Raw genomic sequence first — 23795 nt, 5'->3', positions numbered from 1 at the left:
AGTGCAGTAGTATTTTATTTATTTCTTTAGGCTAAACTTTTCTTTATTCGCACACCATGGTTACCGCTGTGTCATCCTGAGCTGCTACCTCCAGAAGAGTATTACATACTTTCGCGAGGCTGAATCACATTGTCTGTACAGTCATCTCCAGGAGTATTGTTCTCCAAGGGCAACGAATATGGAAATAGATTCAGATGCACCATTTAAAGGTATCTGGCATAACCCTTGCATAAGCAAAACAGCAACGCACATGAATCTCACATGGGTGTAAGTCAGCTTGGAGATGTTAACCTGGAGGTTTGAAGAGCAGCACGGAGGTGTTTTGTAAATGGGTTTTCAAATAGGCCTGCAACGTGCTTCGAAGTCCAGAGAATTAGGGCTTCAAAGAGCGGTGGCATCTGGCATCACTATAGCATCAGGCCGCTGAGAAGTGTGGGGGGCAGCCCATTTGTTAAAACTGGCTCTCCAGGGATGGAGAGATAAAAATCTGGCCCACCAGCCAGAAATGTTTCCTCACCCCAATGTAGAGGGTGGGTGGAATTAGCACCCCATACAACTTTTTTGAGAATAGAACCAGGCAGAAACTTGGTCATCAGAATTTTATTTTTATTCCTTTGCAGAGGGCTAAACAAATGCAATGGTATGATGCTCATACATGGCTGGGGTTTTCTGAAAAGAAAGTTAACAATTTATTCTTTTAACAACGGAACATTGGCTACCACATTGGGTTAGTAGAATCTGTCACTATGACAACCACCACTCAGAGTCTCTGCAGGATTTATAGCTGCGTCCTCCACACATTGCCTTGGAAGCAAGCTCCAGTTGGCTTCAATAGAATATACTAAGGATTGCAGCCTTTGGGAGGGAAAAATTCATTCATATGTAGCCACTCTGTGCATGGTGTGTGCTTCATTTATGCAGTCCAAATTGTGTTCATGCAGTGTTAATTCTAGGTGGGGTTGATATTATTATTATTATTATTATTATTATTATTATTATTATTATTATGGAAGAGAGGTTTTTTGGCAAGGTGTGCTCTTCAGAACTCCTTCCTTGAGAGGACCCACCTCCTTGTTGCTTTTCACCATAGCCCATTCACATGCCATTTCCTCCTGGGCCCAATCAGCACCATGGCCCAGGAATGATGGAAAGGCAACCAGATGTTCCTCCTTGCTCCTGTCACTGCTTGCATGCTTGAAGACAATGGGCAGTAATAGCGGCAAAGACAAAGAAAGCCAAGGGGTTCTGGAGGGTGGTCAGCAGTAGGCCCCTGCTAAAATGTAGGCCTGGATGGGTGCCTGATGATGCTGACATGACCATTCAGCTGGATAGCTTAGGTGGTTAGAGAATGGTGCTGATAATGACTAGCTTGCAGGTTCGATCCCCATATGGGGATATTCCTGTATTGCAGGGGGTTGGACTAGATGATCCTCAGGGTTCCTTCCAGCGGTACAATTATACAATTCTATAACCAGCACTGATTGGCCAGCATCCTAATGTGGTTGGCATGCCAGACTGAAATTTCAACCTCCTCCTGGATTTCTTTTTTTTGGGGGGGTGTTCCTCAGTTGTAACCAGAGGCAGGCATGATCTCAATTTTCATGAGAAAACAAATGCTTTGCATGCACTGTGTCATGTGATCGATTATGCAGGGTGGGGCTTATCTGCCCCCTCCCCAATATTTTATTCAAGTTGGCACCGCTGCTGAGGACTTTAATTTGTTGCAGGCACTGGGAAACGTAGCTCCGTGCAGTCTTTTAGCAAGTCTCAGCACCCTTAACAAACTACAGTTCCTAGTATTCTTTCAGGGGAAGTCATTGGCAAAGCGGTATAAGATTGCTTTTAAGTCCATGGTGTGGATGTGGCCATAATTTCAGAGAACTGAAGGTGGTTTGAAGGAATGGGTCTTTCTTGTAGAGTGAACATTTTCCACACATTTTGTCCCTAGTGAGCAGATACAGTGCTACCTCTGGTTGCGAATGGGATCCGTTCCAGAGGCCTGTTCGCAGCATGAAAAGAGCGCAACCCGCAGTGGCGCTTCTGCGCACATCAGGTTGCGACTCACTGCTTCTGCGCATGGGCGTGACATCATTTTGCGCTTCTGCGCAGGCGTGAGCGGCAAAACCCGGAAGTAACCCTTTCCAGTACGTCCGTGTCGCCGCGGGAGGTAACCTGAAAGAACGTAACATGAAGCGGACGTAAAATGAGGTATGACTGTAGATTGGAGGTTCTTATACCATCATGAGGGACGCGGGTGGCGCTGTGGGTTAAAGCCTCAGCGTCTAGGACTTGCTATGGTCGGCGGGGTGCGCTCCCATTGCTCGGTCCCAGCGCCTGCCAACCTAGCAGTTCAAAAGCACCTCCGGGTGCAAGTAGATAAATAGGGACCGCTTACCAGCGGGAAGGTAAACAGCGTTCCGTGTGCTGCGCTGGCTCGCCAGATGCAGCTTGTCACGCTGGCCACGTGACCCGGAAGTGTCTGCGGACAGTGCTGGCTCCCGGCCTCTTGAGTGAGATGGGCGCACAACCCTAGAGTCTGGCAAGACTGGCCCAAACGGGCAGGGGTACCTTTACCTTTTATACCATCATGACTACTCACAAACGGCATCTGACCAGAGGCAAGACCAGGACGAAAGAAATACCCACACCTGCTGCAGAAAGAATATCCTCTCTCTCTAACCATTTCCAGCTTTCCCATCTGCCACTTTGCTTATGCTTCCCAAAGCAATCACACACCCATCTCTCCTGAATACAGAGTTCATTTCTCAATTGGAATGAACCATACAGAAAGTGCGGTTGAGTGTGTTAAACCAGGGCAATGGGGTTGCTTGAGTGTAAGGCAGACATCCCATTAACTTCCCTTCCAAAGGGAGAATAACATGTCTGTCTTTCACGCCACCGTAATAAATGCAATTTCAGCGACTCGTGGGAGGAGGAGAAACCCTTCCTTTCTCTTCATGCAGCATAACCCATGATTACAGCTGCAATTGCATCCCACCCCTATGTTTATACTTCTCAGATTGCTTCTAAATACTTTATGGATTTTAAAGTAGAAAAGGTTAGAAAGGACAGAAGACACTTTACATGCAAATCTGTGTAACTGCTCAGACAGGGGTTTGTTTGTTTTTCCCTTTAGGGAAAATAAGCTTAGGAGGCTGCAATGTTGAATGGAGGAGTGCAATATTCTCCCTGCTGGCCATTTTCCTCTCCCTTCAAAGCTTTAATGGGGACATAGGAAGCTGCCGTATACTGAATTAGTGTTAGGATTCTTGTTTGCAGTCATGAGATTGTTGTCTATCATATGACAGTGTATGTTTTCATTTCATTTCATTTCATTTCGGTGTTACTGTGTTCTCTGATGTGGGACTGTTGTCCTTTGTTCTTTCTCTCTTTGCTGTCTGATGAGAAAGAGGAAGGAGCTAAGTCAGAATGCTCCCGAGTGTATTATATGTAAATAAAAGTAGATTAGCCAAAATGCTGTGCAACTGAGTTCTGTTACACAAACTGCAAATACTCTGCAGGATCCTAAGTGTGCTGATGCCTCTTGTAATCAGTCGCTGTGATGCTTGGGCTGGAGAAAGCTTTAGAAGCTCCCGAACAATCGACCAGGAGGGAGAGAACATGCCAGTTGGGCATGTGTCACTGCCAGGGTCCTACACACAAGTAGGATGATCCTAACAAGTAGGACTATTGGTCCATCTAATTCAGTAATTGGCAGAAGCTTTTAGACAGGGGTCTGTCTCCCAGCCCTACGCAGAAAAGGCAAGGATTGAACCTGGAACTTTCTGCATGGGCAGCAGCTGCTCTACTACTGAGCTATAGCCCTTTTCACTAGCAGGGATAGGGACTCCAGCTCCCATAATGTGGGAGATTAGCAGGCAAACCTAACGAATGCATATTCTTGCTAGTTAGAATGAGAAGGGGCTAAGTCCACAGAGTTGTACTGAAGACAGGCCACTACTCAGACCATAGAAATACAATTGGCAGAGAGGGCTCTGTGTGATGTCATTTCCCCTCCTCTCATGGAGGTGGAGCATACAGTACTTCCTGTTCCTCTCTCTCTCTTCAGGCACATGCCTGAAGCTGGTTGTACTGTAAATATAGGCATTTTGCCCACATAATCCTTATTGTTACCATTGCAGTGAACCAATGCATGATTATAAAGTAAGTAAATCTTATTTTTGAACTTACTTTACAAGTTGTTGCCTGGTTCTTTGTTAAGCCGGGTAAGAAAGGGAAAGCCGGCTTACTTCATCGCTGGACTTGCTCAAAACAAAGTTTTACGGCCTAATTCCTATGCTTTGAATTTTGCAGCTATTGATGGGATTTTGAAACTCTGTTTAACCCAGACATGCGGCGCCAGGAGGGGTAAATTACCATCAATATGCCCTCTCCTATCCATTAAAACCCTTCCCACACATAAGACCTGGCCAGGGTGGTCAATAATGGTCAGGGATAATGGGAGTTGTAGTCCCAAAGCATCTGTAACCCTGTATTGCTGCGGAACCAGCCACACTGCCCTAAATCCGCCTCTGGCTTCTCTCTTGATTTTACTTCCACACAGCTATTAAAAGGCAGGGGAAAATCTGATAATGGCAAGCCAACCATCTTTATTCTTTTATGTTGAAAATATAATGGGCTGGAGATAAGCTAGGGCACTGAATTCTTGTTTCAAAATAAAAGGCTACTCTGTTGGACCATTGGGCTCGCATTTAAGAGAGTTAATCCTATTGGAATCAGAACAAAAAGCTAGGCTGAGAGAGATTACACTGCTTACACCTAATGAGGCTACTGTATTATGATATTCACTGTTTACGTATTACATTTATTTCCAAGCTTTTCTCTAAAGCTCTGTTCAAAAGCTCCCAGCAAGGGACTTGATGCAGCATCTTCCATGAAGCCACATGTACTGCTGTGAAACCAAAGTAGGAATATTAAGATAACTTATGATGCAAATCCTTTGGATGACTCCTCAGAGTTCCTATGAGTTTAATGGGATTTACAATCCCAAATGCTTCTAGAGTCTGCAGTCTCAATATAGTTAGGGCCTATGTTATAAAGGATGGATAATTCCACGGAAGATGGTATCATTAGAAATATACCGAACAAGATGTTGTTGATGAATCGCAGTGATTTTGCACAATCCACAAATAGAAATCGGGTAAATCTCAATTACTGTAAGAATACTCCAGTATTAGCAATACTATGAATCAGGTATACAAAATGCAGTCAAGACTGAGCGGCAAACTCTGAAGGCCAAAGAGATGAGTTACCTACTTACAATGTGCATCATAGGTCAGTGACTCATTGTGCATACTTACTATAAAGTCCCCCTGGGCTTAGTCTCAAGCAGGTATGCCTAGGGATAGTAGCTTAAGCCTGGCATCTAGAAAGTTGCTTTTGGCATGCCCAGATGGATTTCTGCCATGTGTTCCCCTTTGAACAGCAGGCGCTTTCAGTCATCTTGTGAACCAGTGTTGGAAGGACTTTTCAGAAGCAGTTTACCACACAGTATTAGGTAAGGTAAAGGTAAAGGACCCCTGGACAGTTAAGTCCAGTCAAAGGCGACTATGGGGTTGTGGCGCTCATTTTGCTTTCAAGCTGAGAGAGCTGGTGTTTGTCCACAGACAGCTTTCCGGGTCATGTGGTTAGCATGACTAAACCGCTTCTGGTGCAACATACACCATGACAGAAACCAGAGCGCATAGAAACACTGTTTACCTTCCCGCTACAGTGGTACCTATTTATCTACTTGGACTGGTGTGTTTTCAAACTGTGAGGTTGACAGGAGCTGGGACAGAGCAACGGGAGCTCACGGATTCAAACCGCTGACCTTCTGATCAGCAAGCCCAAGAGGCTCAGTTGTTTAGACCACAGCACCACCCGCTCCCCTAAATTTTAATACCTAGACGGTATTAGAGACTGCTATTCAAGAATTTAAAGTACCTTCATTTGGCTAGTGGAATTTGTTATGTAGTTCTATGGAGCTTGGCCTATATCCGGCCTGATTTCAATATGCCAATATAACAAGGGTTTCTGGAAAATGAAGGGGAGGGGTCCACACATAAAAAAGTGATATTTAATTATTTTATTTAAATAGTTTTATTTTGCAATTGTATAACTCAGATCCTCGCAGCATTTTACAAAATCAGTTGTAATTCTTTTCCCGTGTTTACATACAGAATGAAGCACCAGTCTGTAAGTTCTTTTTTTGTTTAAGGGGGGGAGTTTAAATCTGTATTTGACTAGGCTCAAAGAGAGATGAGCAACCCTAGCCACCATCCGGTAAAATGGAAATACTCTCGCTGGGCGATGGGCTTCGTGGGGTGGTGAATGCTTCCCTCCGTGAGGGAGTCTTCCCAGACCCGCTGAAAGAGGCAGTTATTAAACCGCTTCTTAAAAAACCATCTTTAGATGCGGCCACGATGGCCAACTATCGCCCAGTCTCAAATCTTCCATTCTTGGGCAAGGTGATTGAGCGAGTGGTGGCTGAACAACTCCAGGCACGCCTGGAAGAAGCGGACCATTTGGATCCCTTCCAGTCAGGATTCAGGCCTCATCACGGGACTGAAACTGCCTTGGTCGCACTGGTTGATGATCTCCGGCGGGCTAGGGACAAGGGTGAGAGCTGTTTCCTAGTTCTGCTGGATCTCTCAGCGGCGTTTGATACCATCGACCATAACATCCTTCTGGACCGTCTTGAGGGGCTGGGAGCTGGGGGTACTGTCATACAGTGGTTCCGCTCCTTCCTCCTGGGACGTGTTCAGAAAGTGGTGGTGGGGGATGAGTGTTCAGACCCCTGGGCCCTCACTTGTGGGGTGCCTCAGGGTTCTGTCCTCTCCCCCATGCTTTTTAACATCTATATGCAGCCGCTGGGAGAGATCATCAGGAGGTTTGGGCTGGGTGTTCATCAGTATGCAGATGATACCCAGCTCTACCTCTCTTTCAAATCAGAACCAGTGAAGGCGGTGACGGTCCTGTGTGAGTGTCTGGAGGCGGTTGGAGGATGGATGGCGGCAAACAGATTGAGATTGAATCCTGACAAGACAGAAGTACTGTTTCTGGGGGACAGGAGGCGGGCAGGTGTGGAGGATTCCCTGGTCCTGAATGGGGTAACTGTGCCCCTGAAGGACCAGGTGCGCAGCCTGGGAGTCATTTTGGACTCACAGCTGTCCATGGAGGCACAGGTTAAATCCGTGTCCAGGGCAGCTGTGTACCAGCTCCATCTGGTACGTAGGCTGAGACCCTATCTGCCCGCGGACTGCCTTGCCAGAGTGGTACATGCTCTGGTTATCTCCCGCTTGGACTACTGCAATGCGCTCTACGTGGGGCTACCTTTGAAGGTGACCCGGAAACTACAACTAATCCAGAATGCAGCGGCCAGACTGGTGACTGGGAGCAGCCGCCGAGACCATATAACACCGGTCTTGAAAGACCTACATTGGCTCCCAGTACGTTTCCGAGCACAATTCAAAGTGTTGGTAATGACCTTTAAAGCCCTAAACGGCCTCGGTCCAGTATACCTGAAGGAGCGTCTCCACCCCCATCGCTCTACCCGGACACTGAGGTCCAACACCGAGAGCCTTCTGGCGGTTCCCTCACTGCGAGAAGCCAAGTTACAGGGAACCAGGCAGAGGGCCTTCTCGGTAGTGGCGCCCTCCCTGTGGAATGCCCTCCCACCAGATGTCAAAGAGAACAACAACTACCAGACTTTTAGAAGACATCTGAAGGCAGCCCTGTTTAGGGAAGCTTTTAATGTTTGATGTATCACAGTATTTTAATATTCTTTTGGAAGCCGCCCAGAGTGGCTGGGGAAACCCAGCCAGATGGGCGGGGTATAAATAATAAATTATTATTATATTATTATTATTATTATTATTTAAGCCAAGTTCAGACTAACAAAGTCTGACAAACGTGAAATCCAAATACTTTCAACTTTGCTTGCCCTAAGTTTAAAGAGCAGGTCACTATCAAACAGAGGGATAGGCATATTGGCACTGTCTCTTTCAGTTTCATTCTGTTGCAATCCAGCACTCAGTTGTGGGGTTGCAGAATCAATTAATACAAAAGTAATGCAAGGAAGCTGCATACTTGCAAATGCACAAACAAACAGAATCAGTACAAAAATAAATTATTCTTATAAATGTATGCTTTATAAAACAGTCTGTTCAGCAGGGGCTGACGTCAAGGTTGGTGCTCACTTGACTTTGTACGATAAAGCTTGTTTGAAACGTCGCTTGAGATCTTGCATGTTAGGTGATTTGGGTCGAGAAATGAGGGACGACCGCCTTTTGTCTCCGCTGCCACAGCTGTGCAACTTACTCACTTCTTTACAAAGATACTGAAATACATCACATACACCTTGGCAGCTATCGCTGGTGGAGATTTCTAGAAACACACTGCCCAGTTCATTGGCCAGCTGCAGGCCATCGCTGGCCGCCACCTGTCTGGAGTGAGCCAAGTCGCCTTTGTTGCCTACGATGACAACAGGGACTTTAGAGTCTGGACGGATCTTCCGGATGTGTTGATAAAGGGGACGGATGGACTGGTAACTACGGTAGTCTGTAATGGAATAGACTAAGACAACACCGTCTGCCCACTTCAGGCACCTGGAGAGCGAATCCAACATCTGTGCAACATCTTCTTGCACCTGGAAAGAAAAAGAGCACATAGATTTAAATAAATGAGATACAAGTGGGAAACTTTTCAACAGCAACTATATCAAATGCCTTTCCAAATAAGAAGAGGTTTGCTTCAAGACGGGCTGGTTGCCTTGGAAAGAGAAAATCCAGCTTGAAATCTGTTGCTGGCACAGCTGTTCCCAACTTGATGTCCGCCAGATGTTTTGGACTACAAATACCATCAGCCTCAGCCAGTATGGTCAACAGTCAAGGCTGATGGGAACTGTAGTCCAAAGTGTCTGGAGGACATCTGGTTGGGGGAGGCTGTCTTAGCCAATAGCCAGTTCACAAGCTCACAAAGGTTGCATGACAGTGGCACATGTTAACTGTGCCATGTGTGCTTCTCACATGTGGAATGGCTGTGTGCAACAGCTTTAGAGAGTCATCAGATACCAGCCTGACCATTGATGCTTTTGCATTTGAATCTAGAAGGGATTGCCAAAGGCAATGTGTAGGTCTTCATCTGTGGTGGCTTTTGATCCCCAACCAGCAAGATGTACGACTCTACTGTATAATGCAGAAACAAAGAGCTTTGAAGAACTTTTAGTTTCTGCATGAAACATAGCAAAAGTCACACCACTTTCTAAACAGCCTACAAGAGCATTATTTCTAAGACTGCAATACAGTGGTACCTTGGGTTACATACGCTTCAGGTTACAGACTCCGCTAACCCAGAAATAGTGCTTCAGGTTAAGAACTTTGCTTCAGGATGAGAACAGAAATCATGCTCCGGTGGCACAGCGGCAGCAAGAGGCCCCATTAGCTAAAGTGGTGTGGTGCTTCAGGTTAAGAACAGTTTCAGGTTAAGTACAGACCTCCAGAACGAATTAAGTACTTAACCCAAGGTACCACTGTAATAGGAAGCTGCCTTGTGCAGTCAGATTATTGGTGAATTTAGCTTAGTACTGTCTACACTGACTGGCAGCAGTACCTGGAGATGCCAGGAATTGAACCTGGGATCTTCTGCGTGCAAAGGAGATTCTCTACAATTGTTGAAAAATGCTGGCTTGAATTAAGCCCTCTTGAAAATACAGTGGGTCTTCTGAAATGCCTACAAGTTACTTGCTGATTGTGGACACAGACAATTGCCGAGCAATTCCACATTCTATGCAGCAAATCTTTTCCATTTATTTCCTCCAACCCTTTAACCATTGGACTTCAGTCACAGAACATCATTTGCATTAATGTGCAGATTGCATCAATGAACGTGAAAGATAGCAGCCTACTCCTATCAATGGGAATTTTCTCAGCAACGTTCACATCTACTGATGGAATGAATCAAACCTCAAAAGGCCGACAGAATGGACATATTTAGGATTGTTCCCGTACCTCAATACATCCTGGGGTGTCTTGGATTTGCAAGAAAATCTGGTCACCTTCAACGTGAACGAGCCTTGAATAGAGATTGCCTGGAGAAAGAAAAACGGAAGCTCATTTAAAAACTGTTGCACTTTATTTAGAGGTAGGAGGTATATTATAAGGAAGCAGGGGAACTGATGTTAAACACATTCTTTCTCCATGGGGGTGTAGTGTAAATAAAAGGAACCGGTGTGGTCAGAGAATTGGGGAGGCTTAGCCAGGCACCTCACTGGGTGACCAAGAGCCATTCACATTTTCACAGCCCTAATTTACCTTTTTATGATGCTGTGAAGATAAAAACTAACATACACTTTCCTGGGCTCTTTGGCGGAAAGGTGTGATTCTATTCATTTGTTTGTGTTTATTTATTATATCTCTCGCCCTCCAATGAGCTCAAGGTGCTTCATTCCCCTCCCCCATTTTATCCTCACAACAACCCTGCGAGGGAGGCTAGGCTGACAAATAGCGATCTGCCTAAGGTCATCCAGGAAGCTTCATGGCAGAGTTGAAATCAGAACCTGGATCTCTCCAGTTCTAGTCTTGGTCTAACCACGCTAGACCCAGGGTCTGCAAAATTATATTAAAAACAACCCACAACACTGCTTCTACCCTGTCCTCTCCTCCCTGTTGGGCAAGCACAGAAGCACAGGAGAAGGGCTGGATGGTGTTATGGGAAGCGTAAACAGATCCATTTCCCAGACTTCCCTGGAACAGAACCATTCCAGAAGAGCAAAACAAGGTTATATGTGCATGGTCCCCACAAGCACCAGACCCAGATTCACAGAGAGATTCTATGAAAGAGAGAAGCTCACCTGTGTTGGGTTCATAGTCTCCAATGAACCTCCTGGTTAGGTACCGTACAATCATAGCTGGAAAGAAACGAGAGTTGTTGGGTTACTAGCGGTGACAGGTGGCAAAGGAAGACGCATCAAACGACACACATCCCTTTGATAAAAATAGCATCTGCAAAAAAAGGTGGGGGCTGCGATGATGTCCTGCTACAAGCAAACACAGCCACACAAAGCATTCAGCAAAATGAGTGTGGTCTCCTTAGCTACGACGCCTGCTTGCCAGCGCAGGCATCTCCCGCCTATAACGCAACAGGCGTGTAGAGTCTGCTTCGAAAGCAACTCTCTTCCCTGAATATGTTCGCAGCTTCTTTGTGTCAGGGGAAGATCTGCACATACATGCCTCCATGGAGAGCATTCCCCCAGAAGCCATTCATTCACTCGTTCATTCATTCTGGGAGACAAGAGGGCTGAAACGTGGATGGCTTTGGGAACAGAGGTGGCTGCCTTGCAACAAGCCAGGAAAATTATCCTTCCCGCTTACTGGGGGGGGGGGATGCGGTCCGCCCCGGGTGTCATCCCTGAGGGGGTGACAATATGGCACACCATGGGGGGGGGGGGCGCGGCACTTACCACATGGCCTGGCCAGCAGAATGCCCAAACTATGCGTCTCTCCTGGGAGTGATGGGCCCTGCGCTGCCCAAAACAGCAGTGTGGGGCTTGTGCCCACCAGGCAAACTCCATGGGCACCCCCGTGCCATGGCACCCCCGTGGGCGGCTTGCCCTGTCACCCCCCCCCCCCCCGCTGCTTACTACTGCCTGCACAAGGGCAGCCAATGCAGATGTTGTGAACTGCAACTCCCATCAGCCCGGCTAATGGTCAGGGATGAAGGGGGCTGTAGCTCACAAAATCTATAGGGCATCGGGTTGCGGGGTGGGGAGAGAGAGACTGAGTTAGTCCGCCAGCATCTGGCAGCTGCCTTATAGGCACATCAAACCAAGGCTGCATCTAGCTGCCACACTGACCAGGAGGAATTGAGATTCCTGCATTGCGGGGGGTTCGACTCGATGACTCTTGGGGTCCCTTCCACCTCTACAATTCTATGATTACAAGGGTGGGGCAAACGCGACCTTTTGCATTCAAAACACGCGCCCGCCCGCACGCCCCGCTTCGGCTCCCTCCCGCTTTGCAGCAGCCCCTCCGCGGACGCAGCGGTGACCTTGGCGCTTACCGCTTTTCCCCACGCTCCCCGTTCCCAGCACAGCCAGCTTCACGTCCTTGACCAGGTAGTCGGAGGGGCACTCCTGGATCGGAGCTAAAAGGTAGTTGTGAGACATGATGGACAGCCGCATGGAGATCTTCTTCCCGCGCCCGTCGAGGCGAAGGCGAATCCGGAGGGGCGCAGTTAGCGGCGGCGGCGAGGACAGCTGGAGGCGAGGCGAGGAAGGACAGTGAGCCAGGCTCCCGGCTCCAGCCTCTGCTCCGGATCGCAGCCGCCGAGCCTTTAAAGCGCGCCGGGCGGCGGGCGGGCGGGAGCTGTCTCCGCCCCTTCGCCTCCATCTATGGGCCGGGGAAGGGCCGGCGCTGCGTGCGCACGAGGGCCGGGAGCTGTGCGCGCACCCCGCCGAGCGCCGCCCAGCGCAGACAGTGGGAGATGCCCGCGGATCCAATGCAGGTTCCAGTGGCGCTCCAAGGTTTTCGGCGGCAGCGAAACGAGGGAGCTTTGTGTCGGGGCGCGCTTTATTGGAGAACCGCGGCTGGATGCTGGCTCGCGGCTTGGATGGGCGTGAGTGAATGGGAGCCCCCCCCCCGCTCCGCACGCACCGGGAGTGCCTACCTGAATAAAATGTGGAGAGGTGGGGTTTCCAATATTTTATTGGAGGGGACCTTGGTCTCTAGGAGTCTGATCCTATGGCACGCACAGACTGCCAAAAGGCAGAGGGTGACCCAGTAAGGCAAAGCCAACAAAAAAGGTAAAGGAAACGCATCTCCAAAAAAAGGAGGATAGAAGATGACCCAGATTTGTGCAACATTTGCGTTAGCTGATGTAGATAGAAATTAGAAATCATGGCTGCGGTTTAACAAGAAATACAATACATTTCACCCTGCAGTTTCGCTGCGGTCAGGTGTGCTGTACACCTGCTCAGTTTTAGTCCAGGTCGCTGCTGACTATTGATGGCCTCTGTTGTCTAAACTGAGGGTCCTTTATCTTTTAACCAGACTGGACAGCCCTTCAAATATAGGACTGCCCTCTGTAAAGCAAGATGCTGGTCACTATGTTAAAATATGGTGCTTCTTTTTATCCCACCCATTTCTACACTTTATTTTTGAACTGATGAATACAAGAGTTTGAATTGGTTTTTAAAATTGGTTAAGAAATACAAGTTAGTGCAGTCCTATGCACTAGCTCTCATGTGCCTTTGCAAGTGTACTAAACCTCACTACATACTATGGATTCAGCTCACCTGGGGCTGCCTCCACCTATGACCTGTTTTGTGTGGAATTGCTATGCTTTGTTCACTTACATTTTATGGGGCATCATGACATTATCTAAGAAGTCTTCAAGCTCCTCCAGACGACACTTTTATTGGGCATGTGTCCTGATTTGTTCACGTGGAACTTAGCTGGAGGTTAGACCATGTCTGCTCTTTACTGAACATTTGGTCTGATTTGCTTGCTGGGCATGCAATGCTAAGACAATGGGGATTCATCCTGGCTTCACCTTGATTTGCTTGTTCATTGGTTATACATATTTAGAATCACAGAAGCTTAGAAGTGCAGAGTTTGAAGGAACCATGATGGGTTATCTAGACCAACCCCCGTTTTGCTCACCATGGGGCCCAGACCCACAACCCTGAGATTATGAGTTTCATGCTGTACCGACTGAGCTATGCTCATCCCATGCTTCTTAAGAGCATTTCCTTAGCATGATCCCTCCATCTTTTATCAGAAGTTGTTCCCCCCTCCCATTGTATGGCTATCATGTGTCAGGTATGCTTAGGATGATATACCTGTACACCTCAATACATCTTCAGTATTATCCTTCCAGTCATGCCATTTTTAGAAACCTATCCTTTGTGCTTCTTTGCCGATATAAAAATTATTTTAGAAAAGTGCACGTAATTAAATACAGTTGGATTTACATCACAGGCTGTGTTCCCCGTTCATTGCGCACTCGCCGTGTTTCCAGTGCTGTGTTTTTAAATCCCTGTTATGCATATGTGCCCTGTGCTTTGTTACAAAAGCCTATTGTTTTGATGCGTTGTTTCTCAAACTGGTTTCACACCAATCAGAGTCCTTAAGCTGCTCCTAATTCGTCTCGAGCCATATGTGAACACCTTTGCAAAAATGAAGAAAATGTTTAAATATACATTTTTTAAGAAGCCAGAAGCATTCCTGCTAGGTATTGTGAGAAATGAGATAAACAAGAAAGATAGGAAATTATTTTTGTACGCAGTAACAGCAGCGAGAATATTGTTAGCCCAGAAATGGAAACAAGAAGAACTACCAACACTGGAAGAATGGAGAATGAAAATGATGGACTTTGCAGAACTGGATAGAATGACAGGAAGAATTAGGAATCGACGAGATCAGAGATTTATTGAAGAATGGGAAAAATTTTCAGAATATATGCATAATTTAGGTGAAAAACAAATAACGCTTGTAACGTTTAGCGAAGCTTTGTAAAAAAGAAAGTTAAAATTATGGATTGAAAGCAGATTTAATTTAAGAAGTAGATAAGAACTAAGAAATGTGTGGAAAATTGAGAAGGGAAGGAGTACCAGCCAAGTTGAGGGAAGTCAAAAAATGAGAGAATGGTTTTATAAATTGTTTGAATTGTATTAATTTGTCTTATTTGTAAACTGAATAAAAATTATATTTAAAAAAAAAGCAAAAGGTGAAGATAAGAAACGCTAAGGTACACCTGCATTGGAATAACTGGACACCTTCCTTTGCTCCAGCTGCAACAAAATATGTCTTTCCTGTATCGGTCTGTGCAGCCACAGCAGTGTGCTGTAACTTGCCAATGGTTTGTCTCCACCCATGAAGGAACACTCTTCCATTGTCTCCCAAGACACACGGATGCCAGCCATGTTACCAGTGCCCACTGGTGTGAATACAAACAGAAATGAATGAAGCTGCGCTGACATGAACAGCTAGGGAGGGAAGGAGCCGTGAAACATGCCGGGAAAACAATTTCACTGCACTTGTAAGGGAGCCATGTGAGCACACCCTAAGTAATTCTGCACAGGACCCGGCTGTCCCTCTGTGTACAGCTGTCATGGGAAGCAATGTTACCTGCAACATGTGTGAAGTACGGCTGTCACAAACACACATCATGTTTGTGTCCTTTAAGCGTCTTTTTACATAATCTGGAAACCATGATCCAATCAGGGCGTCTGGCAACAGAAGCCTGCTTATAGTAGCTTCTATTGTATGAAAATTAAAATTGCAGCGATTCTGTTTTCATGCCAGTGAAACTATTCTCTCAGAAGAATAGCTGCAGACCACACGCGAGAGCAGTTTTCTAGCGCAAAGCAGCCATGAGCTCATAAGTGCAGAAGAAGAAAAAGAGTTTGGATTTGATATCCTGCTTTATCACTACCCTAAGGAGTCTCAAAGCAGCTAACAATCTCCTTTCCCTCCCCCCCCCCCCACAACAAACACTCTGTGAGGTGAGTGGGACTGAGAGACTTCAGAGAAGTGTGACTAACCCAAGGTCACCCAGCAGCTGCATGAGGAGGAGCGGGGAATCGAACCCAGTTCACCAGATTACAAGTCCTTCTGGATCAGACCAAAGGCTCATTCGTTGCAACACCCTGCTCTCATATCGACCAGCCAGGTGTCTGTGGGAAGCCCCGAAGCAGGGCTTGACTAGCGATAGCGATAGTCACTTGCGATACCCAGCCACTGCTATTCAAAGGCATACTGTCAATGATGCAGTGCAGATGCTCTCCGAACCAATTCAGGGATATCAGATGGGTGTGCACAGTTGTTTAAAGATATATTTATACAAAGCCTATGTGACAACTGCGTGACAAAACAGATGGGGCGAAAGGATTGGTCTGTAAGGACAGGAGGCGTTCTGTGGAAGAATGCTAAAAAGTTACTAAAACATTTTATTGGGGAGGAAAGGTTCCTAAAGCTACCATAGTAGGCATGCATCTGGTGTGGCATAGGATAGGACTGTCTGCTACAGAGCTACAGTTCCCAACAACCTTAGCAAGCTACACTTCCCAGAATTCTTTGGGGTGAAGGAGTCCTGTGCTTAGAATGTGCTTTAAGTGTATTGTGTGGGCCTGCAGCTGCCATGTAGTCGGATGTAGGGTGCTTGGTAAGGGTCTGTTCCTCAGAACCATTTCTGTTCCTCAGAACCATTTCTTATCCTAAGCGGGAAACGGACTCCTTCAGACCAAAGGAGTTCAGGACGTGAGGGATTTCAAAGCACCGCTTCCAAAGATGCGAGGTGGCAGCCTTTCACCTTTGTTGCGATAAGCGGAGACGCTATATGTACTTTTCCTAACTGCAAAAGTAAAGCTGCTTCACTGAGTGTTACTGAGAGCAGCTATGGGGAGAGCGAGGCGACAGGGATAGGGAGCTGGGAGAACCAGCGCACAGCCCCCTTCCCTCAGCTTACTCCCAGTCCCTGCCCCAAGCGCTGTAGAGTTGGAAAGGACTCTTGAGTGTCATTCAGTACAACCCCCTGCAACACAGGAATATTTTGACCAACGTGGGGCTCAAACTCAGGACCTGAGTGGGGGCAGTGGTGGGTGAGAGGACCATGGGCTACACAAGCTAAAAATGACCCAATCCACATGGTCAATAATGATCAAAGCCAGTGCTTCCCAAACTTGGGTCTCTAGCTGTTTTTGGACTGCAATTCCCATCATTCCTAGTAAGCAGGGCCAGTGGTCAGTGATGATGGGAATTGTAGTCTGAAAACAACTGGATTGGGGAACACTAGAGAGCTTCACATTGATTGCTTCTAGTTGGGTTGATAGGAACTGTAGTCTAAATACTTCTGGGTATCACAATGTTGGCTCCCCTGGCATATCTAGCTAGACTTGTGTGATTTTACTGAGAAGAGTTTAAACTATTCCAGCCTCCGGGACAAGCTTTTGTTATTCTCCTCTTCCAGATTTTTATCTCTGGTAACAGTGTTATGCGCGTTTGTTGTGTCTCATGTGCCTCTCCGGTTTGCTCATAAACAATGTCATTAAAATTTGAATTTCTCAGTCATGTTGTGAAATGAGTAAAAAAGGAAAGAGTGCAATATTGCTTTTGTAACTGCAGTAAACCCACATTGCAAAAAATATTACACTGCACTACTAATCTACTTTTTAAGCTAGCTTTGGAAGGAGCAGTAAAATTGTTGAACATATTTTTCTCCCCTGTGTAAAAATAAAATAAAACTACTGACACACTAAAAGAAATGAGCTCCCGTTTTAGTCCTCTAGAGGGATACGCTTCATAGCTGTTTGGCTGAAATCTGTAAGAAACAGAAACACCCTCACATATAAGAGAGATGAGAGGCACCATTATGTGGAGCCACATGAAACATCGCAGCTAATATAGGCGCGTTCTGAGATGGTTTATTAGCTGGCACTCTGAATTGTTCCCTTCCAGTGTGAATTCAATTTCATGGGTGTGAATGCACCGCAAGCAGACCAGCGGCATACAGGGCATGTCATTGCCAGTTCAGAGCAGTTCCCAAAATGTGGCAAAAGGTTGTGTACTTGGATGATTCAAAAAGGGAACCTGCAAGAAAATGTTGCAGTATGGAGTGCTCCTGCCTAGCATTGGGCCAGACTCCCTCCTTGCCTTGCCTGTGGTTCCTAGAAGCTGTCAGCATGTGACAGCAGCCATATCCCGGGAATGGCTTTGACTGGCTCAACCAGGTGATGACAGCCAATGGGTCTCAGAACCTCAGTGAGTTAGGGACTTCCCCTGCAATAATTTATATTTATATGCTGCCCATCTGATTGGGTTGTCCCCGCCACTCTAGGCAGCTTCCAATAAATTAAAACACAGTAAGACATCAAACATTAAAAACTTCCTTATCCAGAGCAGCCTTCAGATGTCTTCTAAAAGTCAGATAGTTGTTCATTTCCTTGACATCTGATGGGAGGGCGTTCCACAGGGTGAGCACGATTACTGAGAAGGCCCTCTGCCTGGTTCCCTGTAACTTCACTTTTGGCCGTGAGGGAACTGCCAGAAGGCCCTCGGCGCTGGACCTCAGTGTCTGAGCTGGATGATGGGGGGTGGACATGTATCCTTCAGGTATATGGGGCCGAAGCCATTTAGGACTTTAAAAGTCAACACCAACCCTTTGAATTGTGCTTGGAAATGTACTGGGAGCCAACGTAGGTATTTCAGGACTGGTGTTATGTGGTTCTGGCAGCCGTTCCTAGTCACCAGTCTGGCAACCGCATTCCGGGTTAGTTGGAGTTTCCGAGCCACCTTCAAAAGTAGCCCCATATAGAGCGCACTGCAGTAATCCAAACGGGAGATTATTATTGGAATACTCTTGGGCAAGACAGCTTCTGTAGCTGCCCCACCCCGGACATTTCCCACCTCACTGCAGCAGAGGAATTCTGGGTATTCTTGTAAGTGGCTCTGTTGGAGTGTAGGCCTCTAGCAGATGCCCAACTAGGCTGACTTTTCAATCTATCTGTGCTTACCACAGTATGGACTGAAGAATCCAGGAGGGCCACAACACCTTGCATTAGAGCTCTGCAATCTACTGACCCCCAAAAATGCATTTCCTTTAGGAACACAGAAAGTTGCCTTATACTGAACCAGGTGCGTTGGCCCCTCTGCCTCAGTATCGCCACACTGACTGGCAGCAGTTCCCCAGGCAGGATCCTCTCTCAGCCCTCCCTGGGGATGCCAGAGATTGAATATGAGGCCTTCTTCTTGCACAACAAATGCTCCGCTACTGAGGTGTGACACTTTCCCAAGCAATGGGAGGTTGACCAGCAAAGGGACAATTAGGAGCCATGCCCCATACGAGAGCAGAGAAGTCTGCTTTCCTTTATACTGCTCATATAAGCTTGTTTATTGCACTTGCATGGGGAAAGGTAACAAATATGAATTGAGAGGCTGTTTTTCTGTCTCCTCCTTTCTTCAAGTGGCAACACCTGAGTGCAGGATTTATTGATTCAAGGCTACACACAAAAGCTGGAATATTGCCTATTGTCATTTTCTCAAACAATCTGCTGACAACAGATTCGAAATTACCACCCATCCCCTCTCCTGCATCCTCTTGAGCTGTGCAAATATGGCTTATAGGTGCAGGCTTGAAAACAGATGTGCGTGTTTGTGTTTTCCTTCTCTGCGTACAGCCAGCATCCTCTTGTGCCTGTATTAACTCTTCTCAGTGAGCAGAAAGGAAATACAAGTTGCTGCTTGAAGGGACTAGTAAAGCAAATGGCAAAAGGGTTGAGGCTCCCTGCTTGTAGAACCACAGTCATTTTACATTTTGTCAGTTCATTATTATTTAACTTGCTCTGTCTTTTCGATGGTGGATATCCTAAGAAGTGTCCAAATACATAGCTAACAAACAATTTTCCGATGGTTGTAAACTGCTCCCTAGACATTTTCAGTTGAATGGCGGGTATGGAAATGTTTTAAATAAAGTATCAGAATAACCCAAATTATCAGCATATGGTTTAAAGCAGCCTTATATTAATGAACTACTCTGGAAGCTGTGGGTGAACAGGAACTCCATGCAGGCAACTCGAGAGGCTGATGTCTCTCTTGCACCCAGCAAAAAAGTCAAGTCTGCCGGCATAGAAATACATTGGGCTGCTGCTGCTGCTGCTGCTGCTGCAGGGGGAGGGATAAAGGGTAGCCCATTGCACATCAACAAAAAGAGAAAACAGAGCTATCATGTCTAGTTGCCATTGGCCACTGTGAAAATAAGACTGTCTAATCCTCTTTTAAAGCCATTCAAGTGGGCATCCATTATTATTATTATTATTATTATTTGTATACCGCCCTTCATCCCAAGATCTTAGGGCAGTTCGCAAGGTAAAAACACAAGGTAAAAACACAAACAAATGGTAAAACAAAATACACCCCCCCCAGCGCATTTAAAAGGCTGCAGGGTGTTAATAAGCCAGTGGCTTGGTTGAGGAGGAATGTTTTCACCCGGTGCCTAAAATATATATAATGAAGGTGCCTGACAAACCTCCCTGGGGAGAGCATTCCACAAACAGGGAGCCGCGGCAGAAAATGCCTACTCTTGGATTGCCACCCTTTGGACCTCTCGGGGAGGAGACACACAAAGAAGGGCCTCAGGTGAGGAACAGAGTCCAGGTTGGTTTATGTGGGGAGAGGCAGTCCTTGAGGTATTGTAGTCCTGAGCTGTTTACACACAGATTCATAGGTGAGGGGAGAGACTTCATCAGGCAAGGCCTTCTTCCACCTGCCTTGCCCCAGCCTCTGGCCCTAAGAAGGTAAAGGACCCCCGACAGTTAAGTCCAGTCGCGAACGACTCTGGGGTTGTGGCACTCATCTCGCTTTACTGGCCGAGGAAGCCAATGTTTCTCCACAGTTTTTCCAGGTCATGTGGCCAGCATGACTAAGCCACTTCTGGCAAAACCAGAGCAGTGCATGGAAACACCGTTTACCTTCCCACCAGAGTGGTACCTATTTATCTATTTGCACTCTGGCGTGCTTTCGAACTCCTAGGTTGGCAGGAGCAGGGACTGAGCAATGGGAGCTCACCCTGTCGTGGGGATTCAAACTGCCGACCTTCCAATCGGTAAGCCCTAGGCTCAGTGGTCCTGGAGGAAGAACTGTGAGGGGAGAGACTTCATCAGGCAAGGCCTTCTTCCACCTGCCTCGCTCCACCCTCTAGCCTCTGCTTCTCAATTTGTATTGTATTATTTTATGCACTGTGGCTTGCCATTGTTTTATTGATTGTAGTTTAGAAATTATTTATTGTAATTGTTAAAGAGTGAATTTCTGCTAAATTTTTATATGCTGGTATTATTATTCTATACTATTGCTGAATGTTATGTTTTTGATGTAGTTTGCTTAAAGTTATGTTTTATTATCACATTTTTGTATTGGATTAGATTGTTATAAGGTGTACATTCCTTGTTTCCTCAGTTTGTAAACCACCTTGGGTATTGTAAGATAGATGGTATACAAATTAAAAATGATGAACAATGATGATAAGTTTTAAGTTACTTTATTTTGTCTGCCTTCACTCATTGCCCTGAGTTCCAGTATTATGAGAAAAGGACAGAAGAACCTCCTGGATCAGGACATTTGCCCTGGTCCAGCATCCTGTTCTCACAGTGGCCAGCTGGAAACCTGTGGACCCAGCCACAGCAGCACTCTAGCCTCCAGCAACTGGTATTCAGAAGCAATGATGCCTCATCTGAGCTTGGAACAAAGGGGACTTGCTTTCATGTCCTTTAACCCCTTTCACATGTGCAAAATGGAGATCCCACACCTGGGACAGTGGAGAAGCATGTGCTACTCGTAACGTTTTGTAGTGGGCAACTCTGAACCCGACTGAATCACGCTCTCATCAATGTTTCTCCCATAGAATAGTACAGTCACTTTTTCTATTCAGTTCATTTCAACAATGAAACCACATAGCTAAATGGGAAGCTTGTTTTGCCCACCTACATTTTTATTTGATAAAAAGAGAGAAAAACCTTGATAGGTTTCCAGTCAAAAGCTGCTGCTTTTAATAATGTAACCTATTTCTGACTCCCATCTTTTGCTTTCTGCAGCTCTCTGTAAAAGTGCACATTTGTATGGCACTCCTGAAACATACACCACATGGTCTGAAGTGGCTTTTGACTCTTTCATCAAGAATGAGCTGGCCAGGTATATGTTGAATGACAGGTGTGGGGGTGAGGATACAGAGCTAAGACTGGATGAGACAGAAGATGGAATAGCAGCAAACAAAGAGAAGGACCGCAGAAGATTCAGAAATGGAAATACTTGAAAAAGGATGCTAATGAAGAGAACATAGGGGGATAAGCCAGAGAAAGAAACTAAGACACAGATCAAGACTTAAATAGTATAAAAAGGTGACATCTTTAGAAGATTGAAAAATGTGCTGCTCCAAAATCTGTTGGTAGAATGTACAGCCAAGGGTAAAGACATGGTGCTTTCTGGCACAACTTGTTCTGAGGACGGATATTATGCTTTTTATGTAGAATGACAGAAAATAACACATAGGAAGCTCACTTATAGTCAGACCATTGGTCCATCTAACTCAGATGGAGGTTCTTCAGTTTCAGGTAGGAATCTCCCAGCCCTACCTGTACATGACAAGAATTGAATCTGGAACATCCAGCATGTAATCAGATACCCTGTCACTGAGCTACAGACCTTCACCCTTAACCTATAATCTGATGGTGGTTTTAAGGGAATCCTTGGTAAAAATTACAAGGGCCCCTAAGAATGCATGCTGCGGTTCTTTTTGGAAGGCACCAGATCTGTGTTTTGTCAGCAGAGATCCGATGTCTGACATCACAGTACTCGTGGTGTAGAACCCATGAAAAAACCATGCAATTTCTAGGATGTTTTACCAGAACCAGTGTTTTCTGTTGACATACCAGCCCATTCATCCCATTTTTTATCTCCCAGATCACTCTTTTCTCACTATTCCCCACAGATGTTTTCTGTAGAAGGAAGCCACGCAGCAGGGTGACAAGGCTAAAATGCAGAATTAATCATATTTAAAGATCGACATGGGTTTATAATCTCACACTAAGTTGATCCCCTAGTGTTGGTGGGGGCAAGAGGCAAATGTACTGGAAAGGGGGTAGAGGAAGGGAAATAAGGGGTGCTGTCATCCCTTATCCTGAGACAATGAAGGACAAAAAACTTCATTGGAGACTGGATTCCTTTTTGAGAGGCTACTCAGTTCAGCAACTTCAGCCCAACTGTAGTTAAATCACCAAGTGTTGGTGTATTTTTGGAATTATTACTCCTGTAGCTACAGAAAGCATAATTGTACTAAGCCATCAAGGACAAGAGGAAAGCACAATCAATGTAATGAACAGCACTTAATTTATAAGAACAAAGGGTGTTATTTTTTAGAGTCTGCTAGATGTCAAACTCTCAATTCACACAGGTGATCTACGTGCAATTTCCCCCCACACACAGCCAAAGAATGGGTGGCTGGAATGTGCTCAACTTTTCCAAAATGGATTTTGTTGATCCAAGTTTATAAAGATATAGCTTGGCATAGATAACAGACATAAATAACCCTTACTGATCAAAAGCTGGACTCCATCTGCATGTACCCTTTATAGACTGAAAAAACACTTGGTTTCTGCTTCATCCCATTAGTGCAAGAGAATAGGTTGATTTCATTAGCCAAATGGTAAGTTGCGTATAGACACACACACACACACACACACACACACACACACACAGGCAACAACCATTTTGTGTGCATTTAATTGATGTGCAACCACAGACGTATGGGTCCTTTTGGACCCAGAAGAGGGCAGAAAGGGGGCCGAACAGGTCAGGCTCATGCATGCTCCGCCGATGTGTGCAGGGGGCCAGGAATGGAACCCACACACAAAACGGTCATTGCATAGATGATATATCTATCATCTATCTCACATACCAGATTGGCACACCTAGAACTCTGCTCAAGTTACTAAATTTTATAACTCAATCCAATGCTTTGAGAGACTATGCTAAACAGCTCTAACTAATAAGTATTATTTATGTATTTTTAAACATCCAGCTCACTTAGCTGGAATTAAATCAACAACATACCCACAAGTAAGAATTTTGGGCCAATTTATAGTGCATTGGGGATTGGACAGCCCTTAGGAGCGAGAAAGAACTTGGCTACCTTTAAGTGATCATTTCTGCCTATAATTTAACTCAACACTCCATTCACGCCAAATAGTTCTTGTCTTTTTACAAGAGCATAGTGCTTGTTAAGAATAAATTGACTACACCAACACAAAC

The 23795-nt window shown here is 45.9% G+C and overlaps 1 protein-coding gene across 1 annotated transcript; it reads right to left on the bottom strand.

Moving 5' to 3' along the window:
- Nucleotides 1-7876: 7876 nt before the first annotated feature.
- Nucleotides 7877-12389, bottom strand: RASL11A (RAS like family 11 member A; the record flags this gene model as incomplete). Its single annotated transcript, XM_083439168.1, is given in 5 exon segments — nt 7877-8650; nt 10011-10090; nt 10853-10909; nt 12061-12188; nt 12190-12389. Coding segments are annotated over 5 exon segments (918 nt in total). The 3' UTR covers nt 7877-8197.
- Nucleotides 12390-23795: the final 11406 nt, after the last annotated feature.

Source organism: Podarcis tiliguerta (assembly GCF_965153285.1).
Source record: "Podarcis tiliguerta genome assembly, chromosome: 4".
Lineage (NCBI taxonomy): Eukaryota > Metazoa > Chordata > Lepidosauria > Squamata > Lacertidae > Podarcis > Podarcis tiliguerta.
Note: the sequence above shows the minus strand (reverse complement) of the source record. Positions and strands in the feature narration are given on the sequence as shown.